General features: G+C 33.0%; 1 protein-coding gene across 1 annotated transcript in view; it reads right to left on the bottom strand.

Annotated features, from left to right (window-relative positions):
• The window catches only part of sotv (exostosin glycosyltransferase sotv), a 46,629-nt gene that overhangs the window by 12,620 nt on the left and 12,649 nt on the right, over window positions 1–21,360 (bottom strand). The window contains exons 3-4 of the mRNA XM_085202465.1: window positions 14,939–15,122; window positions 19–178 (exon numbers count right to left, since the gene is read on the bottom strand). Coding sequence (XP_085058591.1) covers window positions 19–178; window positions 14,939–15,122 — 344 coding nt within the window. The remainder of the gene's footprint in view (window positions 1–18; window positions 179–14,938; window positions 15,123–21,360) is intronic.

The raw sequence follows: 21,360 nt of genomic DNA, 5'->3' as shown, positions 1-21,360 counted from the left end.
AAAATGACACGGACTCACCCAAATTCCAACTCATCGGGCGTCAACATGACGATGTCATCATCAATCGTCAGCTGGCATTCCGTCTCGATGTCGTCGTAGGGGAAAAATCTGTTCGACAATTTGTTCTCTTTGGTCTGTATCACTTTCAACGGCTTGTTTACAACTGGCCATTCTGATGCTAGGAAAAAGGAAATATTTATTAGAAACAATAAAAAGAAAATAGCATTTGAATGTTACATTATAAGATTTAGTTTATATTTTTTTAGTTAACACTGTATTGGAGATAGGCATAGGAAACCTAGTGTTGAGACACTCCGTTCCCCACCTTCACACCGCGCTTTTTCTTGTCACCAGGACGAGGACATTATCCCGAGCGAGAATCGAATCTAAAACAGTCATTTATAATGACACTATGCGACTGCCCCCAACATTTTCAGAATTAAAACTAACTTAATGCATCCTGTTCGGAGAAATCTCGAAATCTCGTAAAAAAATTGTTTGGACAGACAAATAGACGAAGGAAATTGTGGGCATCCTTAACGTTATTAAGTAATTACCTACTGCCACTGATCTTCGCTACACTACAGTTATAGTTGTTTGTGTTTAATATCTTTATTTTGTTTAATAAAAGGGCTTGCTGACTATATATGGTGACGCAATGCGAAAGCGTTTGACTAAAATCTGAACGGTAGTAGGTTCGATCCTCATCCGAGGGAAATATTTTAATTTACCTCGCTGGCACTTGGTAGCACAAAGGTCGGCCACTCAAAAGGCATCGTTTCGAAATCGGAAAATACGAACAGAATAGAGTATCTTGACACTTGGATCTCTCTGCTTATCCGCGAGTAAAAAAAAAGGAAAGTAAAAATAATAACAAAAATATTAAAAAATAAAAGCATCACACAGTCGTATACACGACATATCTCGGATTCTCTTTATCTACCCCGCCTAATGCGGGATATTTACCAAGACAAAAAGACTTACAAATATTTGAACATGTACACGTTAAAATACGTTAAATAGCATATAAGCTATTAATAATTATTAAAAATTTTGCTATATACTTTTATTGACAATTTTTAGGTAGTTCTTTCTTTCTTTTAGTTTTCTCGAGTAATACAGAAAATTTTACCAAAAAAACTTTTTTTAATTCGTAAAGCCAAATATTGAGAGACATTAAATAAAATTAGACAATAGTTTAAGAAATATTGGCATTATCAGACATACGGACAGACAAAGGAGTTCCATTTTTATTCTTTTTCCATATGGAACCCTAAAAGTAATTTTTAATTACTATAATATGTTTATGGAAACTAAACTGTTCATGTCATTTAAGTCACATATGAGTGGAATGTGTGCATTCGTTTGTAACAAAAAAAACTTTACATTTAAATGTCATTGGAAAATGAACCTTAACACCATGGAATAAAATCATTTTAACTCGACATTATCGTGATAATTTCACTCTCGGAACATATTAACAGTTGCATGTATAAATTGAACGGATTAAATGTGTTTGTTCACTGCAATTGAGTATTATTTAACTTAATATAAAAAAGTGTTGTACTGAAAGCCGTCGTGGCGCAGTAGCTTAACGTTTATAAACTACTAGCGGACGCGCGCAGCTTCGCTTGCGTATTTAAGGGTGAATTCTAATAACCCATGAAACATGTGTTCAATGAAATATTTTTAAGAGTCTAAATTTCAAATTTTATAAAAATCGGTGCCGATTAAAATTTTTTTCCATACAAACTTTGAACCCCTATTTCACCCCTTTAGGGTTGAGATTTTTTAAAATCCCTTCTTAGTGGATGTCCAGATTACAAAAGTAAACTTTTGTCTAAATTTAAGGTTTCTACGCACAGCGGTTACGGCTGTGCGTGCGTCTTACCTCAGTCAGTGAGGACAAATCCTTTTATATATATAGATAACCATAGGTTTGATTTCCACTCAACTGAATGAAATATTAACATTTCCACGCTGAAGTAACAAGACAAAGCGCGACGTTAACGAAGTGTCTTAACACTACTCAGTAGTGAGTAGGCTCCATCTGTATACCTGACGTGAAGCATTTTTTTATAACTTTGGTTTATTGATTAATCAGATATTTTCTAGCGATCGCCGGTTACATTATGAAAATTTTAGCTCGGAGTGAGAAAATTGGAAAATGTTATAACCTTTGTCCTTTTGATATGGGAACGGCATGTACTTTCAAATTTCACTGTTGGTATTGGATCTACATATTTGCCACTTTCTTTTAATGGAAGAACTATGTTCTATAAGATTTTAAAGCCTTATTGTGAATACTTGAATGACGAAAATTATTTAATGATTAAGAAGATTACCGTCAAAAACATATAATACTATTAATCATACTGAAAACTGAAGAACGACCATGAACAAAGATTGCAGTCTCCCCAGAGGGCATATACGAAATGGTTAATGACTCCAGGCTCTGGAGTTTAGAGTCTAGAGGATGTAAAATACGCTCTGATCCATTCCCAACCCAACCAAAGATAATGTGTATAGATAAAAAAATATCACATGATACCAGGATTAAAACGTTTATTCCAAAGAATTCAAATAACATTTAAATTACAGGCTTTGCATTTTTTCCGTTATATACGTCCCATATTCGTGACAATTGTGACAACCTGTGTATTAGTATTTTCCATGTACGCAAACGAACAGTTATTACTTATTTGAATGGACTAAGCTTTTGATTTTTATCTGTTTTTTTATTTTTTTCACTAAATCCCTCACAAAGCAGGAAAGGCCGAGGAAACCTGGAAACCTAGTGTTATGACACGTTGCCATTAAAACACTTCCGTTCCACATTTTCCGCTAAATTCTGGAGACATTGTGTGTTTAGTGGCAGAACTCAACGCCGCGCTTTGCCTCGTTACTACAGGAAATATCAATATTTAATATTAATTTTTTCTAGTGGCCTCACTTCAAAGAAAATAAAAGTTACTAAATTAGTAGTTATTTTTAAAATTCAACATTTAATCTTAGGACGCCTATAGTATCTTAATATAAAAAATAATAACGAATAAGTAAGACATTTAATCAAAATCGGTAAATGTAACGCGATAAAAAATAAAATATAAACAAACATCTAATCTATATATATAAAATCGAAAGGTCACTCACTCATCACGAAATCTCAGAAACTACATATTCTAGGAATCTGAAATTTTGTATAGGAGTTACTTATAGGACGTAGGTGCTCGCTAAGACGGGAATTTGTAATATTCGACTTCTAAGGGGTTGTTTTTGGGGTTGAAAGATAATGACATTTGTCTTTGTCATTCGTTACTAAATGCTAGGAGTCTCAAATTTTGCATAGACGTCACTAGGACGTAACCATGGAGACAGAAATTAATAATAATATAGTTCACGCGGGTGCAACCGCGAGCGGGCCGCTAGTTATTTATAATACTTTAATCTACTATAGATAATAACGTCACGTCCATATAAAACTGCGATTAATATTTTCATACGATGTTCTTTACTTGGATATTATAGGATTCAGTTGACACGTACATGCAACACACTAAACTAAAATAACGGAAAGTGAGAGAAGTGAAAAACATAGAGTCTCAACACTAGGTTTTCTTTATTAATTCCACAGAAATAATAGGATTTTTTTTGTAGCAGGGTATGCAGAGGGGACTTTGTTTTAAGACACTCCTTTCTATTTCCCAATTCCCGCCAAATTTTCGGCACTCAACGCTGCCCTGTCTTGTTCTCATAAAAATAATACATTCCTTTGAGTGGGAATTGAACTCACAATAATACATTCCATTACGATTAATTATCTAACTTGTTTTTAAATAGTGTACTTTGTACATTTAAAGTAAATGTAGAGTTAATATACATTTTATAAATATATAAGTGAGTACGCTTTTTATGAATATACGTATGTACTTAAAAAATGGAAAAAAAATCCTAACTAGGACGACTAGGTCCTGTCAACTGACAGCAATGATTTTTTTAAAATGATTAAATTATAAGAATTTAGGTCAAAGCCATTAAAAAAACTTACATCAATTTAGTCAGTAGTCCAGCACCAACATGAATATTTTTCTATACATTAATTAATTTACATGTAACTAATTACCGCAAATTAAAATGATGAAGATTATCTATTGATAACTACTACTGTTTACTATTTTTTTCATTTCATTTTTTTTTGTTATCTAATGTTGGTATTACATTATCATTATAACATTATAAGCTTAACAGATTATAAAATGAGGTATACAAAAATTTTGGGCTAAAAACGATTGGGTTTTTTAGCTTCACGATGTATCCCGCATATAGAAGAGGGTACAATGTCAAGACACTCCGTTCCTCCCTTTCCGAGACATTGAGTGTTGAGTGGCGGGTCTTAGACCGCGGTAGACCATGTCTCAGAAAGTATTGGCATAATTAAAAAACTTAATTAGAAACCTCCATACCATTTAGGAAAACTTATCTAATTACATCCTACAGGGCATGCTCTCTCGTTTTATTTTTCGTTCCTTAGTTACATGTATAGAGTTCCACACTTAATATGTTTTTAAAATTATAATTTTACACTATAGTGTATTATTTTGTAGCGGTTTATAAAATATACCTAGATTCCAAATTTCAACCATATATAATGTCTCCGCGTAAAAAGACTGTGACATACAGACGGACAGACAACGATTCCGTTTTTTGCCAAATAATAGCTCGTCCATCTAAAACTCATAAGCAAAGTAATATAAAGTAATACAAATTTATGTTTCAAACAGAAAATCAAAATACCGGTAAAGTTCTAACACCGACTAAGGGAGAAATTGTAATGTTCGTAGGGAAACTCTCAAGAATTAGTATTTTTGTTGTTTTTTGTTCTCTACGAGCGAGCTTTATTTATACAAATATGAATATATGAACAAATAGGTTTTCGAAAGCATATAGCATATAGAAGAAGTTTTAGTTTAATATCTTTGAACTTACTTACTTTCTTTTAAGTTTCGTTACTGACTGACAGACTCACATAGGGCAACTACTCTCTTCTCAAAATTTCTACCTAAACGGAAATATGCAAATTTTGGCGTTTTTCTTCAAAAAGATCACATAAACGAGGAGACTAATATTAAACATATAAGATACTCGTATATGCATATACTACGATCTTTGTTGTTTATGTTTCCTCCAGTTTTATTAGGGTCTCCTCAGTCTATCCAAAATGGCTATAGGTTTCCATCAAATTTGCTATCTGACCTCTAAAGCTTATCTATATTTTCGTGTAACCTTACATTTAAATCAATATATATCTCGTATGCTACATTCAAATCCTACAAAAATCTGTTTTTATATTTTTTTTTACCTCCCTCTGTATTCCGCAAATAGCAAGGTAGGCAGAGATAATCTAATGTTAAGACACCCTATTCCCGTTTTCGTCATTGAATGGTGGAATTCAACGCCACACTTTGTCTCGTTACCAACGGAAGGAAACGAAAAAATATATATTCCCCGACTGGGATTCGAACCCGCAACCGTCGCGTTTTCAGTCAGAAACTGTTCGAACAGCTTATTAAGTTATTTCGGTACGCAGACAACAAACCTAATTAAATTAAACCAATATGCACTTTACGCTCATTTTGGAAACATTAAAGGCTGGATGGCAAATTTAACATCAAATTACTAAAAGTAAATATATAATACACTAGCTTCCACCCGTGACTAACCATGGTAAAATGGAAATAAGTAAGAGATATGACATAATATTTCGAATACTTGGAACGTGTCATGTGACAGAATATGACACATGACACATCCTAACTACAACAAATATTTCTGACCGTAACCGTTTCTGAGTGACGTATTATAGAATATACCGTTCCCTATTTATCGAGATAAATAAATAACCTATATAATACTAAAAGAACGACCAATTCGAACTACCAGTTTCTACCGAACCAACTCACCAGCTTAACAATATTAGACTATACGAGTATTTATACAAAAAATCCCTTAAGTAAGATTCGAACACCTACCCCAAATGTACGACTAGGTATACACAATGCCAAAACACAAAATACTTCTAAATTTGACCATCCACGTCAACACAACCGAAAACGAAATTGGGGCCATTGTTAAAACAATACCAATAACACATATGGCGAACTGGGTTCCGTGTATTGGATTGGATCTGTATTGTGTTTGAGTTGACTCACAAAATGTTAAGGTTTACGCAAATGATATTTGGAATATGGCAACTATTGATGTATTGATTTTTTAGACAACGATTTTGTTATAATGTTCCTAATCGTTACACCTATATATAGTCGCATAAATAGAAAAATGAAGGCATTTATTTCAAAAAATTAAAAATTACGATTATTAACACAAACAATGTCTACCATCTGTTTTCTGTGCATTAAAGACACTTAACAAGGAATTGTTGTACGTCTCTAGTGTTTGTGTGTGTGTTACTGAATACACACATACACAAACAAAATTATTAGACTTAAGAAAACTTTAATTGGCATATAGGTAAAAAACCATGCAGAGAACCATATCTTGAAATTCCTATTTCTATTTTAAGTCTTAAAGACTACGTAAATAAAGTTGCGACCGAAGCATCAATTTAAAATCTAAGCAAAGTAGCTTCCAATAGCAGAAGAGCCCAGACCGTGGAAGTCAGACCTTCGTTGTTCTATAACCCCAACAAATGTAAGGCTTTCAAATTATGCATCGGATTTTAATGCAGCTTTCACTACAGACTGCCGATGTAGTGATTCAGAAGAAGGCAGATAAAGATTTTATATCAACTTAAAACCGAGATCTCAGATTTTTTAAGCAAATCGAATTTGATAAAACTGAAAACGGAGGTAAATCATTTCGTTGTACTTAACTAGTGATAACGTTAACATTTAAAAAAAAGGTCATACAAATGTTGACTAATCACCAATTCGTACGCAACTTAACTGATTACGTAAAAAAAAAACTACATATTTACTAGTAGGTTCATTCTACTTTGATCAAATCTGAAGAATCAATCATATAAAATCTTCATTACAAATAATTTCAACAATAAAATATTTTGAATGTAAAAGCAACGGCATTTACAATATTAATTTAATATAATAAATAAATAAAACAACCTACTTTATAGCCAACCAAGTTAAAGCCCTTAATTATAAATTGAAAACTGGAACAATTACTCGAGAACCACTCGTGTTTGTTGGTTATTATTATTTGAATTTTATATAAGCCATTAAATTTCACCCCTAGTGATTTGTTACCGAAGGATTTCTTTTCAGCTTCATGCTTTTGCACGCGTAGCAGATAAAGGGACATAGATAACTCTATATCCAGACATTTTGTTTTAGTCATATATAATCTATCACCGCATCTATCTTATTGGTGCTTGGTGGAATAAACAATTTAAATAAAATCATTATACCAAGAAAGAATTGAACACACAACCATCATCATTTTTACACTCAGACTGAAATATAAAACTTTTTTAATCTTTAAGTATATACTTAAAGCGATTCGATAAAAGAACCAAATTAGTACTACATCCTTCTAGTGTCCGAACTCTTAAAATGGTCCAAATAAATTTAAAATTTATAGCTAAATTAATACCTACTTAAAATTCTTTCCACGCAACATTGTAAAACACCAAATTATACCAAAAATAATATGTGATATGATAAAAGAGCTTTATCTAACATAATCTATGGTAAGCTTTGCAAACGCTACCAACAAAAGTTGTAAGGATCGTTTCAATACCAACATGTGAACATATAGCTTAGCTCGCTAGAGCTTGCATTCGTAATCCAAAAGGGTGCTGATTTAAATCCAGTTACGTCCGAAATAGCAAAATTGTATGTGATATTTATTTTGCCAATATATTGTTTATTGTGCATTATAAATTTATTTAACTGTAGTTCTAGCGACTCACCTACGGCTTCGCCCGCTAATCTTATTGTTACAGTTAAATTAAAAAAATAAATTATATTATAGCCAAATTACACAAAATCTCTACATAATTTGTAACTTATGTGTTATTGTTTGATGCAGTTTTGCAGTTTAATTTAATTTTGCAGCTTAATTAAAACCGTTCAGTAGTTTTTTACGCGAAAGTGGAACAAAAATTCATCTTCAGAAGCTTTATAATATTAGTAGGCAGTTCGACCTGAAACCCACTACCGAAAGAGAAAGTACAAAATAGGATATTCACTATGCACTTTTACAGAAGCTAGACGTGAAAGATTTACGAAAATTAAATAACACAAAAAAAGATTTTCATATTCATATAATCTTCTATAATCAGTTTATAAGCAACCATAGAAGAATATATAATAAAGAAAACGACTTAAGAAAATAAAACATTTTCTAACTAGGTAATTAATTATATTAAAAGCAAATTTATATGTGAAAAAAAAAATGTATGTTAAAATCCACCACAGAGTTAAAATTAAATATATTAAAATTTACCCAGGTAAGTTAAGTAATAATAGATAATAGTTATTTAAAGATAACAGTGGTATATTTTCTAATAACCATACGAAACCACCACTAGAACCTTGTTTCACACTTTTCGCTCGCGCTCTCGTATCAACACTTCGTGTGGCACTAATTTGTGCAGTCGTTTCATTTTCTTCTTATTTTCGTAAAGCGCTTTTGCGTTCCATGTTTTTAAGAAACTGTAAGACATTTAAACAATACAAGCGATTCGTTCTCGCTCTACCTGCGCATATTTAGCTTTTTTTATTGCGTCGGCAAAATCGAATGACAATGGAATTATGTATAATCAATGGTACAGTTAATCCAAAATGGCCACATCAACAAAATGGCGGATTGCAAATTTAGCACAACTCACCTAATATGGGTGAACAAACTTTTAAAACATCTTAAAAGTTTGTTTTGAAAAAGTTTTATTTAATGAATATCTTATTTGTATAATATGTCACATTCTTTTTTCATTTAATACTTGACGAAAGCTGTTTTATATTAAACATTGTTTTCTATGAATCGTGTCTCCAACGAGGAAACTAATATAATCATTTGACTTGAATTTAAACCTACAACCATCACGTTGACTAGCCTGTATTGAAGATGTTTTAGCGCCATACAAAATATACTTAAATAAATTAATATACCTTCTCCTTCTCTATTATAACCACAGCACCAACCAAAACCCAAAAAAGAATCTCATTATAAACATATATATAAATAATCCAGCAATATGTACAAACACGCGCAATACCAACTGACAATATAACATCTTTTGACATTCTCTTTTTTTCCATTTCGTACTTGGCAAAAGCTTTTTCGCCATTGTTTTCCGTGAATCGTGTCTCGTGTTTGGTAGGTGCGGTGCGGCCATGTTGATAATTAATGCTCGTTGGTTCATTTAGTAGTAAAGGGTAAAGTCTGATCCACTACAATAGAATGGGAATGGATACAAAGAGGGATTGTAGGCATCGTTTTACCTTTCCCTTGGTGTTTCGATACAAAAAGAGTGTGTTACTTGTGGAATTTGATATTTTTTTAATTAATTTTTTTATGGAAACGAATCGAATTTTTGATATATCGATGGATATGGGTTTTTATGATGACATTATTATTTAAATTTTGTTTTAGCTTAACGCTGTAGCCCTGTACCTATATAGGAAACCAAGCGTTAATACATTCTGTTCTCCACCGCCTATTTTTGGAGACATCTCATATTAAAAGCGCGGATTTCAACGCCGCGCTTCCTCTTTTTACCCAAATGGATATCTCCCTGTTCCACGACGGTCTCATATTGTTATTTATCTTTCCACGTTTCACTATAAGCCTCCCATTACCAGTAATAACATTCAACGTTACTAAAACTAATTGCACTCCATTTTATTTATTCATTATAAATATATAGATAACCTAATTGCAAACATTAATTAGCATTTTCAATTAAAATTAACTATTGAAAGTTACAAAATAAGTTCATAGAAAACAAATATTAATTTATTTAACGATGTCATTACTGTGCAGTATCGGTTGCAACTCGATAAATAACGTTAACATCGGCCTGTGTAGATGAACTAAACAGATACATGCGTTGAAATTAATTAACGAGTAAATGAAAAAATAAATATAAAAAAATAACAAGTCCCAATTGAGGCCCCTATGGCACCATGATGACCAGTAATTCGATTCCCACTTGAGGGAATGAATTATTTTCAATCCCTAGCTCTGGTATAAAGTGCGGCGTTGAGTTCCGCCATTCAACACGCAATATTTTAAATGCGAAAAGCCTAGAAAATCTTTATTACGCAATATACAATTAAATATGCTGTTTATTAAATATACTTGAGGCGATGCTTGTAGTTAATATCAGTAAGTCTAGGTATATGAAATTGCTCTTAGAGATTGAAATAAAGAAGGAAAATATTTTAAACAGAAAATATAAAAATGTGATGATTATACTTGCTTACTCTATGTTAAGGTAATAAACTATAAAGGGGTGCAATACACTTAAGGAGAACCGGTAATGACTACGGAAAATCTATTTTGTTTTTCTTTAAGAAACTCGTTGGCGTTGAAAGTATTCCTATAAATATATTCCTTCTTTTCATATACCTGTATATCAATTTCTTCATTACGATGAAACAATTGTCATAACTCACAACACTCCTTTAACAACATAAAATTTTCATATTTTTTTCATATTGTCACGTTGTACCATATAGCAGTATAAGCAAAAAACGAAACGAGTATTAAGACCAACTTTCCATCAAATATTCGATACACTGCGTGTTGCGTGGCAGAACTCAACGCTGCGCTGTTACGAAAGCAAGGAAATGAAAATAATTAATTCCACTGATGCCGATTTATCAAACATTTTAATCATTTAAAATCGAAAACTAATTAAAAAAACTACACATAACAAATCTATCTAAAGACCATTTAAATAGCAACTTGCTCGATAACAAGTCGAGTTACTATAGCAGATGATCACGTTCAGTGCATAAAAGTTGCTGAATGAGAGAAAAACTCTTTACAAAGTTGCAAATTGAACGCAGCACGAGTATTTTTTATACTTTCCAATGTATATGTACATCGGTGTACGTCCAACTATGGTTGATTATCTAGAAATAATGTGTAATATATGTATAGTACGGTCGACGCGACGTGGTCACCTTGGAAGTCAAAAGTTAAGAATGGGTTCTTCAGGATAGCCACGATCGATTGTCGATCATACTGGAACTTATGTTTAATTTAATCCACCCTTTGCAAAAATTGCGAAATAAGCGACAGAAATCAGCTCTTTCTCTAACGAAATTGGAGATAGGACAACCAATAAAAAATACGAATTGAGTGAGAATCGAACCCATAAGCATTGTATATGTAGCATGTAGAAACAGCCTTCCTTACGTTTTATTACTTGGTCTCGTTTATACGAAAGTGAAACGTACTAAATGTTCTTTGTTTAAATAAATCGGGCCATTTTTTCAAAGTCAATTAAAAACGTGTGAAAATGACTAAAATATCTTTCAAATGTCATCATCGCAAATTACAATATATGAATTATGTATGCCTAGCATAGTTGTCGTGTCTGTCGAGTTAGCGTAGTAGCGGCGCTGATCAATAGTATACGATTTACATAATGGTACGTTGAAACAATGTCGAAACTCGAACTACATAAAAATACATTGCCGTGCCTACTGTCGGTGAAAGTACTTAGCCGATAACTAAGTACATTTTAATGGCATTTGTTATTGTTATCCAGAAACAATGCTGTAATTGAGGATATTTCACATTTGTTTATGTTTTTTTAGCTTCACGCTGTATTCCGAACGTTGCAAGATAGGTAGAGGGAACGTAATGTTAAGACACTCCGTTCTCATTAAGACACTTCCGTTCCAAACTTTCGTAAGACATTGCGTGTTCAAGGCCGCGCTTTGCCACACCAGAGCAAGGAAATGAAAATATTAAATATTTCAAGTCCTCGAGTGGGCATCGAATCCACGACCATTGGCCTGAACATATTAGTAGTATATAATATAGCATATTAGTAGTTTTACTAACTAGTGATATTCTCAATTGCAGCGTTGAGTTCCGCCAGTCAACTACTGTCTCTCGAAAATTTGGAGGAAAATGTTGAACGAAGTGTCTTACCAACAAGTTTCCTTTGCCTACACCGCTGCTGCGAGGAAAAGCCTGCCAAAGCAATAGCCTTACGCTATTTTTTAGTAATTTAACTAAGTAAATTTCCCACTTTATGAAAAGGTATAAATAATTTAAGGCGTAGAAGTTTAGAAAATTTGAGTTCGAGTTTCGTTACGTTCAAAATTTTAATTTAATTAATTATTTAAACAATGTCAGTAATTATAGAAGACAAAATGTAATATTGACAATTTTTTTATTGTATTGCATAGTAGTTAATAGAATAGTACTAGTCACAAATGGAAAACGGTAGAAAAAAGAAGGACATTAAGTAAGGGAAAACGAAAGGGCCAACTGGGACAATTTGTAGACCAAAAATGCTATAATTGAATTGATGCTTGATATCGTACGAAAGTGATCTTCATCAAAGTGTCAGGTTTTTTTACTTCACGTTGTATTCCCCAAATAACAGAGGAAAGAAACCCAGTGTTAAGACACTTCGTTTCCTACTTATCGAGTTCCCTTCTTATTGACTTTTAGCCACCCAACACGCATTGTTTCGAAAATTTCGACAGAAAATCATCAACGAGGTATCCCTCGAGGCGTAGGTTCCCTCTGCCAATCCAGCTATGCTGGAAAAACCTGAACCCGCTTTATATATGATTATTATTTGAAGCGATATAAAAAAACAGAGTTTTGCAACCCTTTCCCAGGAAAGCTCTCACTCAATACAAAGTATAGGCACATATATTTACTTTAGTTGGTAAAGTTTACAGTTCAAAGGACATATCGTGGTGTTCGCGTTACGGTTATTATCAAATAATACCGACATTAACCTACGCGCCTACGTCCCTTGGGCGGTCTGACGAATTCACACTATGAGTTATTACTACGGGACAGATAAGCCAGTGAATTGTGTTACATACTATGGATTCTGTATGTATATATATTATTTACTAGCGGCCCGCCCGCGGCTTCGCCTGCGTGAACTACGTTATTATTAATTTCTGTCTCCATGAGTACCTACGTCCTATAAGTGACGTCCATGCAAAATTTGAGCATCCTAGCATTTGTAGTAACGAAGTTTCATACAAACTTTCAACCCCAAAAACAACCCCTTAGAAGTCGAATATTGCAAATTCCCGTCTTAGCGAGCACCTACGCCCTATAAACAACTCCTATACAAAATTTGAGATTCCTAGCACATGTAGTTTCTGAGATTTCGTGATGAGTGAGTGACCTTTCGATTTTATATATATAGATAGATACCATCGCTTTGGTGGTAAAAAGTTTCGACATAATTTATACTAATATTAAAGAGTTTGTTTGGTTGAACGCGCTAACCTCAAGAACTACTGGTTCTAATTTTAAAACTGTTTTTGTGTTTGATAGTCCATTTATCGAGGATTTTTTTTAGCTTCACGCTGTATCCCGCACATAGCAGGGTAGGCAGAGGGAACCTAGTGTTAAGACACTCCGTTCCCTACTTTCTGCCGAATTCTGGAGGCATTGCGTGTTAAGTGAGAAGAATTAATTATAATGATCTATACACACATTTTGTATTATAAATAGACCCCTTTTATAACTTCATCATAAAAGATTTTCAAATGAACAGGACACGAGATCGCGCCTTTTGAATACCGTCTGAGTGTTTTATCCAATTAAGCTATAAGTTCATGTTAAGCTACGGCGAAACTTCTATATAGTTTTTACAACCTTCGTCGTAAGCACCACTATACGAGGACTTTTAAAAGGCTTCCTTTTGTAGAGGTTAATTACAATAAATTATTATTTAAAAAGAAACGATCCTATTCTATGAACCGAATTTTATATATTGGTTTATGTCTGACCGAACCTGGTAACAATTTTTATAGAAAAAATATTATTTTTATATTACTTTAAAATATATTCAAAAATATTTTACAGATGTATATAAAATGTAACATATGTAACAAATGTAACATTCAACCACGTATTGGAAAGAAAGTAAAAGTGTCTAATCACTAGCTTTTTTTATCCATCTCCTAAAATGCAACGAATGTCTCAGGAAAAACGAAAAAACTAAATATTTAATATACATATATTTGACCTCGTTTCCATATCTAAACTACTATAGTTTCAAACTGATGCAGATATTATCTAACCTTTTCCATTTAACCGTCGTATGTAACTTTAAGAAAACGTGCCCCAACTGACATGGTGAACTTAAAAGGAAAAGATTATATATCTTTCCACGAAGTAACCGGTATTTTGGATTAAAAAAAGATATTATTTTTTGAAATACTTTAACCACTTGTTTTATAAAATATCCATAAATTTATATTTTTTTTAACACGATACACGTTAAAGTTGCAAGCGTTATATAAATTTTAAAGGCTATTTGTAGATCTAGATAAAAAATTAAATACCTATAAAATATGAATGTGTACAATGGGCCGGGCGGGTCAAAGTGGGATTAAGTCAATAAAGGAAAAATTTCTTTTTTATATAATATATGAAAAATATACATGATTTTTCATATATTATATAAAAAAGAAATTAGAAAAAGAAACAATATTTTAATTCAATTGTCGTTCTTGGAATCCTTTTCATTGAAGGACTTCATTAAGCAATAATAAAAACGTAAATTTTTCAAATAAAAATATACAAATCGAGACACGACGAAGAGGAGAACAGAGTGACATATCGCTAGTTTCTTCGAAATCCACAAAATTATACAATCAAAGAAAATTCAATGTAAATTAAGATTTGAATAAGATTGAATGATAATAAGAATGAATAAATATAGTTTCAATAAACTCACAAGGCGGCGGTTGTTTCTTCTGATTGTTCCATACGATGAGTATTTTCGCGAGGCTCGGCGTCCTGACCAGTTTCCTTACAAGCGTGAACAGGCTGTCCACTCGGTCGTAAGTTAATATGACCGCTGTAAACCCTGGCGACTTGGGCGCTGTGACCGGGAGGAATAGAGGGTTCACCGGACCGTACTGTGGACAAATACCATTACTATTAAATGGGATAGGAAATGAAATGTTCTGATGCAACTGATGGAATAGTTTTGGGTTCAATTTTAATCGTAGACATAACTTAGGTAAAGTAATATGAGGCGTCAATATCCGCCATGGCCCGCACACATGGCCTGAAAATGGCGAATTTACTAAGGTTATCTCTCAGGATATTCCGAAAAAGGTCCAAAATTTGTGTGTCTAATTTAGTAAATTTTCAAAATATCGTCATAGAATCTTATGTGGTAATTGTAGCTTTGCATGGTAAAGTTTTAGCTGGAGCAGGAGTCCCAGAAATTTTGAGTCACGTTATAAAGTTTTATGTAACCCAAGCTATTTCATTAACTACATTATGTTTGAAATGTAAACAAAGTAACATTTCTATTCTGATATTTGGCTGCGCGATATCTGTAAAGATTCGGACAAACTTTCTAACTGTATTGTCTTAGTTCTTACTTCTTACTCATATAATACCACACAATGTAGAACATGTGTTACATTTCATAAAAAATGAAAGAAAATAGCAAACGGCATCGTGGTGCAAATATTATATGCCTGTTAAGATGTGGTTGCTTCTTTAAATTCCAACCGGGAAAATATTTATTAATATTCACAACATGAATTACTTTCATAGTTCTGTAGCGACCTGTAGTAGGGTTATGCCACGCAGCCATTGGGAAATAAGAAAGAAACTGAAGAACGATGTGACTTATCGAATGCGAAAGGTAGGATAAATATGAAGAAAGATAGAAATGAAAATAAAAATTTCAAGAAAACAAACATAACAAGAAAAGAAATAGCGATAAACTTTTGCAATTATAGAACTAAAGTATGACATTGTTGGTCTTCTATTATTACATTAAAGAGGTCTGACGACCGTTGAAACCATTAGAACATTTTGTCAAAATTTATTTTTATGTAATTTTTTTAAGGAGGCTATCGCGGCACAGTGGTACAGCGTCTGAGTGTAAACGCCTGTGGGTTCTACTCCCACATAGAAAAATAAATGATTTTTCTTTTCTCGCTCTGGTAACAAGACGACGTTGAAAGCAGGGCGGAAACTGGGGTATTTTAGCTATAGGTTCTACCTACTAATCTATAAATCGTGGAGCTGTTTTGATTGAATTTGATTATTTAATAACGATAATATGTTAATTAAAAACTAAGTAACTAAAAGGGCTATACTATAACTTGCTAAAGGCACGCGTTGTTTGAATCCACAAAAGGCGAAAATATATTTATTGGATAAACAAACTTTTCGTTTATTGTAAACAAGACTTGACGTGGGATTGTGCAGCATCTTTCAACACAAAGTATTACAGTTAGAGGGGAAGGCAAAGAAAGAAACGTCTGTTTGCCTCGAAAGCAATGCAAAGATCATTGACATTTTTTTTCTTCTGTTACACGTTGTATCTTGTATAAGGGAAGTTTAGTGAATGCGTTTATAAACTCATCCTTCATACATCCCCTCGATCTACATAGTCTATTAATTTATGTTTATATTGACTAGTTCCAAGCGCGGCGTTGAGTTCCGCCACTCAACACGCAATGCCTCCAGAATCTGGCGGAAAGTGGAGAATGCAGTGTTTGAACACAGCACTTTCCCTCTGCTTAGCCTGCCGTGTGCGGGATACATCGTGAAGCTGTTTTTTTTATATTGACCAGTAGGTAGGTATAAACAAACAACTGACAAACACACCACGTCATTACTACGAAAGCCATCGGCGAGATAAGACCGATTGGTAGTCTATCCATTGAGTGCGGCAACGAGCCTGCGAAATACGTTCATACGAGTATGTATTTACTGTGAAGCACAGACTTTACAGCAGGGAACATAGAGGGAACGTAAAGGTAAAACTCCAAGTTCCCCAAATTGCCCAATTCTGACATTAAGAACACCGTGATTTTTTTCAAAATATAGATGGATAGATAGAAATATTGATATTAAATATGTTAAATTAAAGAACTTACATATATTAGCGGGTTTAGAGATTGTTATGACGTAAAGTGCATAAGCAAAAATTAATTATTAACTATTTTTTTAACTAGAGAGAACGAAGCGCTAACTCTACACACACCCTATAAATGTTAAGTTACTTATGAAACTTTTGCCGTAAGTCCCATACATATATGTTACCACGTTAAGAATCTTCGTAATCTTATCTTGATCAAATTTGTCTTTTACGTCATATCCTCATAACGTAAACCTATGGAAGATAACCCAAAAAAACCTATGCATAATCGTGACTAATACACAAGAGATTGATTGTTTTGAAGTAAATGTCTATTTCTATTAAAAAGAAATGCTTTACAGGTCTGGTCGGGTTAAAGTGCTGCGATGGTTTCCAGTACTGAACTAGCCATGTGTCTAATATAGAGAATTATCTATTATTCTATTCTAGCTTCATGCTCCCTGGTTAGAGAAACCGAACCGCCAAGATTCTTTCTACTATATTAATAATGTCAATGATGACATTATTTTTTTAATAATATAAAGAGATTAAAGACACCTCGTTCACCCCGTCCATTACTGACTTTACGCTCCAACCTTCGAGATATTGCTTATTTAGTAACGAAGTAGGACGCCGCGCCTTCGACATGTTACCAAAACGAGGAAATGACAATATTTTCAGATCAGTTCAGTTCTTAATTTACGCTTCGAGCGTGCCAGTTGAGCTCCAAAACAATATTTTGATTTAACTAATGCGAATCGAATCTACAACTGTCGCACGTACAATCAAAACTTATTATGCATATATGTAGTATCCATTTCGACGAGAATTGGCCGTTATAAATATAATATTATAGACAGGAACAAAATTGATCCCAATTATTTCATGGAAAAGATACTGTGTTTCAGTTGGGGGCAAATATAATTAAATACAGTAAAGATGATCAATTATAAATGAAATGTAGTCCATTTTACTTTTATGAAGTAATATAACCTACAATTAAATTTATATTATCTCATATTCTTTGATAAAAATGCCAGACGCCATACCGACGTTATGTCATGGTTTGACAATATGCAGCATCAGGTACAGTTGGACGACACCAAGTGGACAAACATGAGATAAAAATATACAAACCAAGTGTATGTAGTGTTATAGATATACAGTATTAAAACAATCTATCGTGGCGCAGTGGCCCAGTGTGGACCCTAAACGCGACGGTGGGGGGTTGGATTCTTATACGAAAAAATAAATCAATTTAATATTTTCATTCCGTCGGTCTGGTAAAAAGCGCCAACCATGATATATGATAGATACAGCGTAAAATCAGTACTAGTCATACTCAGTTTAATTTGGAAGATGTGTATAGCCTATACCCATAAGGAATCATATGACTTTTGCGTTTTTACATGTATTTTTATAGAGTTCGACTTTTTCTTAATAAACATTTTTTCTTACTAATACAATAAATCCGTTTTAATTTACCATTCTGCGTTACCTTATTATGATGTTTACAGTTACATAAGATTAATTTCGGTAAAGCAATTTGTCTATAAACAAACACGACAATAGTAATTTGTCTCGTCGTACTAATTAGTAAGCTGTCGCTTTCCTAGGATAAAACTCAAATTCTTACCGTCTACTCCTATATACTATTATTACTTAGTCAAAACAACTGCAAAAACATTAAATTAGTTACTTGTTACTAAAACAATTTATAAAAAAAGTTAATAAAAAAATTATGCCTTCTTTCTTTTACAAGTATTTTCAATTGAATTCAAGCTGCTGTTTCTGGTACCAGCAGAGTATTCCCGAAATTTCTATTATTCGTTTCGGGAATTACATAACTTTTCTGCAGTTTTCTTGGGATAGAACATAATATACTTTATTGCACACAGAAAAAATTTCTTTCTTATTCTAATAGGTTCAAAAAAATATAACATAAAATAATTCACAAACAACACAGAAACTCGAATAACGACAGACTAATCTAAACATAATAAAAAACCACTTTCGACTTTGTTGAAACTCAAATCTAAATATTTTTATAGTATTCCCAGATTGTTATACTGAAAATGATGAATATATTTCTTAAAACCTAGACAATTAAGAATTCTTTTAGTATTTTTTCAGTCTGATCTAATTCGTAGAACTATATTAGAATCAAATTCTTTAGCATGAGCCGTCTAGCATTAAAGTAATCGTGGAAAATTTATTCCTTCTGAGAATCGTTTATTATAAAGGATAATACATTTATTTTAACTTTATATTTTGTAAGAATGACGTAGCGGCACAACGTCTGACTGTAGGCACGATGGTCGCGGAGTACCAATTGGTGGAATTATTTATTTTAATGTAAACGCCCTGGCACGGATGATATACGGCGTTGTATTCCGCCACTCAACACGCATTGTCTGAAAAATTGGGCGGTGTGAAAAGAACGGAGTGTTTTAAGATTAGCTTAAATTAGCTTAATATTATTTTGAGCATCAAGGGAAATAAAAATAATTTGAACATAATCGTTCCCATGAGTAGGCATTGAACCCACAAGCATCGCCTTTACAGTCAGACGCTGTCATATGGCACCACGACGGCCTTAATTAAGTTGCTTAATTTATCTATCTATATCTATATATATAAAATCGAAAGGTCACTCACTCATCACGAAATCTCAGAAACTACATGTGCTAGGAATCTCAAATTTTGCATAGGAGTTATTTATAGGACGTAGGTGCTCGCTAAGACGGGAATTTGCAATATTCGACTTCTAAGGGGTTGTTTTTGGGGTCGAAAGTTTGTATGAAACTTCATTACTACAAATGCTGAGTCTCAAATTTTGCACAGACGTCACTAGGACGTAGTCATGGAGACAAAAATTAATAATAACATAGTTCACGCGGGTGCAACCGCGAGCGGGCCGCTAGTATTATTATATTATTTAAATTTACATATAATATATTTAAACAGTATAACCGTAATAAACTTGGTTTCAAACGGAGCTGACATCATTAACTTACTATTTAACATCCAGTGGTAGACAGATTATATACGTATTTGTTTTGGTACTATGATTCACAGTAACTCTGTCCACATACAAATATGCATATATTTGTACAAATAGTAATATACGACACAAGCCAGGATACATACATGTAGTTACTAAGAAATATCTATACTAATATAATAAAGCGGAAGAGTTTGTTTGTTTGTTTGTTTGTTTGTTTGTTTGTTTGAACGCTAAGATCTCTGGATCTACTGGTCCGATTTTCATTGTTTTTGTTTTGTATGAAAGCTGCATTCTTCAGAAGTGCTATAGGCTATATAACATTACATTATACAAATATACTAATATATTTTAAAGTACATTCTAATTTGACATGCAATTTATTCTGCCATGTTAATAACAACCGTCGTTGCTACGCGACAGCTACCGCGACGTTTTGATATTCATCCTTATGAAAATAAATATAATAGTCACTTTTAGCATTTTATCTAGATTGAAATTATAGTTTACTGTATAACATACTAATAAATAATTAAGGAGATGTCACTGATTCCAAATGACCTAGCCACCTAGCGGGCGGCACAGTATGACCGACGCGAACGGGCAGATGACGTTGACGGTTTTATAAATTTTCATATTTTCGAACTTTATTTGTTGTTTATAATTAATTTAAAATACACTTTGATTCTCTTCTTATTTTATTTGATATTGCCCGCTAAAATTATCCTACTTAATAGAGAGAAATGTTTAGTTATTTCGTAGAGTCGATATCTATGTACGCACGTACGGAAAACTTTAGGTACTTTTTCTAATATTAAGAATAGAATCCTTTAGTTACTTTTAATCCTTTTGTTAGTTCATTTCAATAACTCAGATATTTTTTTCTAATAATGTGTATCTACTTATTATTCTTTTTGATTATTTGAGCTTATATTTTCTTACTAATTCTATTGAGAATTGAAAATAATTTCATGAATATATTTAATAAATATTCTTATAGTTGAAGCAGGCGTAGCCGCGTCCGGGTCCACTAGTCTCATATAATTTAGCTTCAAGAAGTATCCCTAAGTGTAAAAGTAATGTTAAGACTCTGTTTTTAACAGAAGAATCGAACCAACACTCTGCGCGTTGAAAGCCAGACTGCAGCGCCAGAACAGTCTTAAGAATATATTGGCGTCAATCAAATTGAGGTAAAACAACACATATGAGGCGGAGTCCTTCGATAATGTAAACAATAAATATTTTCCCATAACTTATATACAAC

The sequence above is a fragment of the Heliconius melpomene genome, chromosome 18 (assembly GCF_056956725.1).
Source record: "Heliconius melpomene rosina isolate 202511_hmr_F chromosome 18, ASM5695672v1, whole genome shotgun sequence".
Lineage (NCBI taxonomy): Eukaryota > Metazoa > Arthropoda > Insecta > Lepidoptera > Nymphalidae > Heliconius > Heliconius melpomene.
The sequence above is the reverse complement of the archived record's forward strand: the minus strand, read 5'-3'. Positions and strand labels throughout refer to the sequence as shown.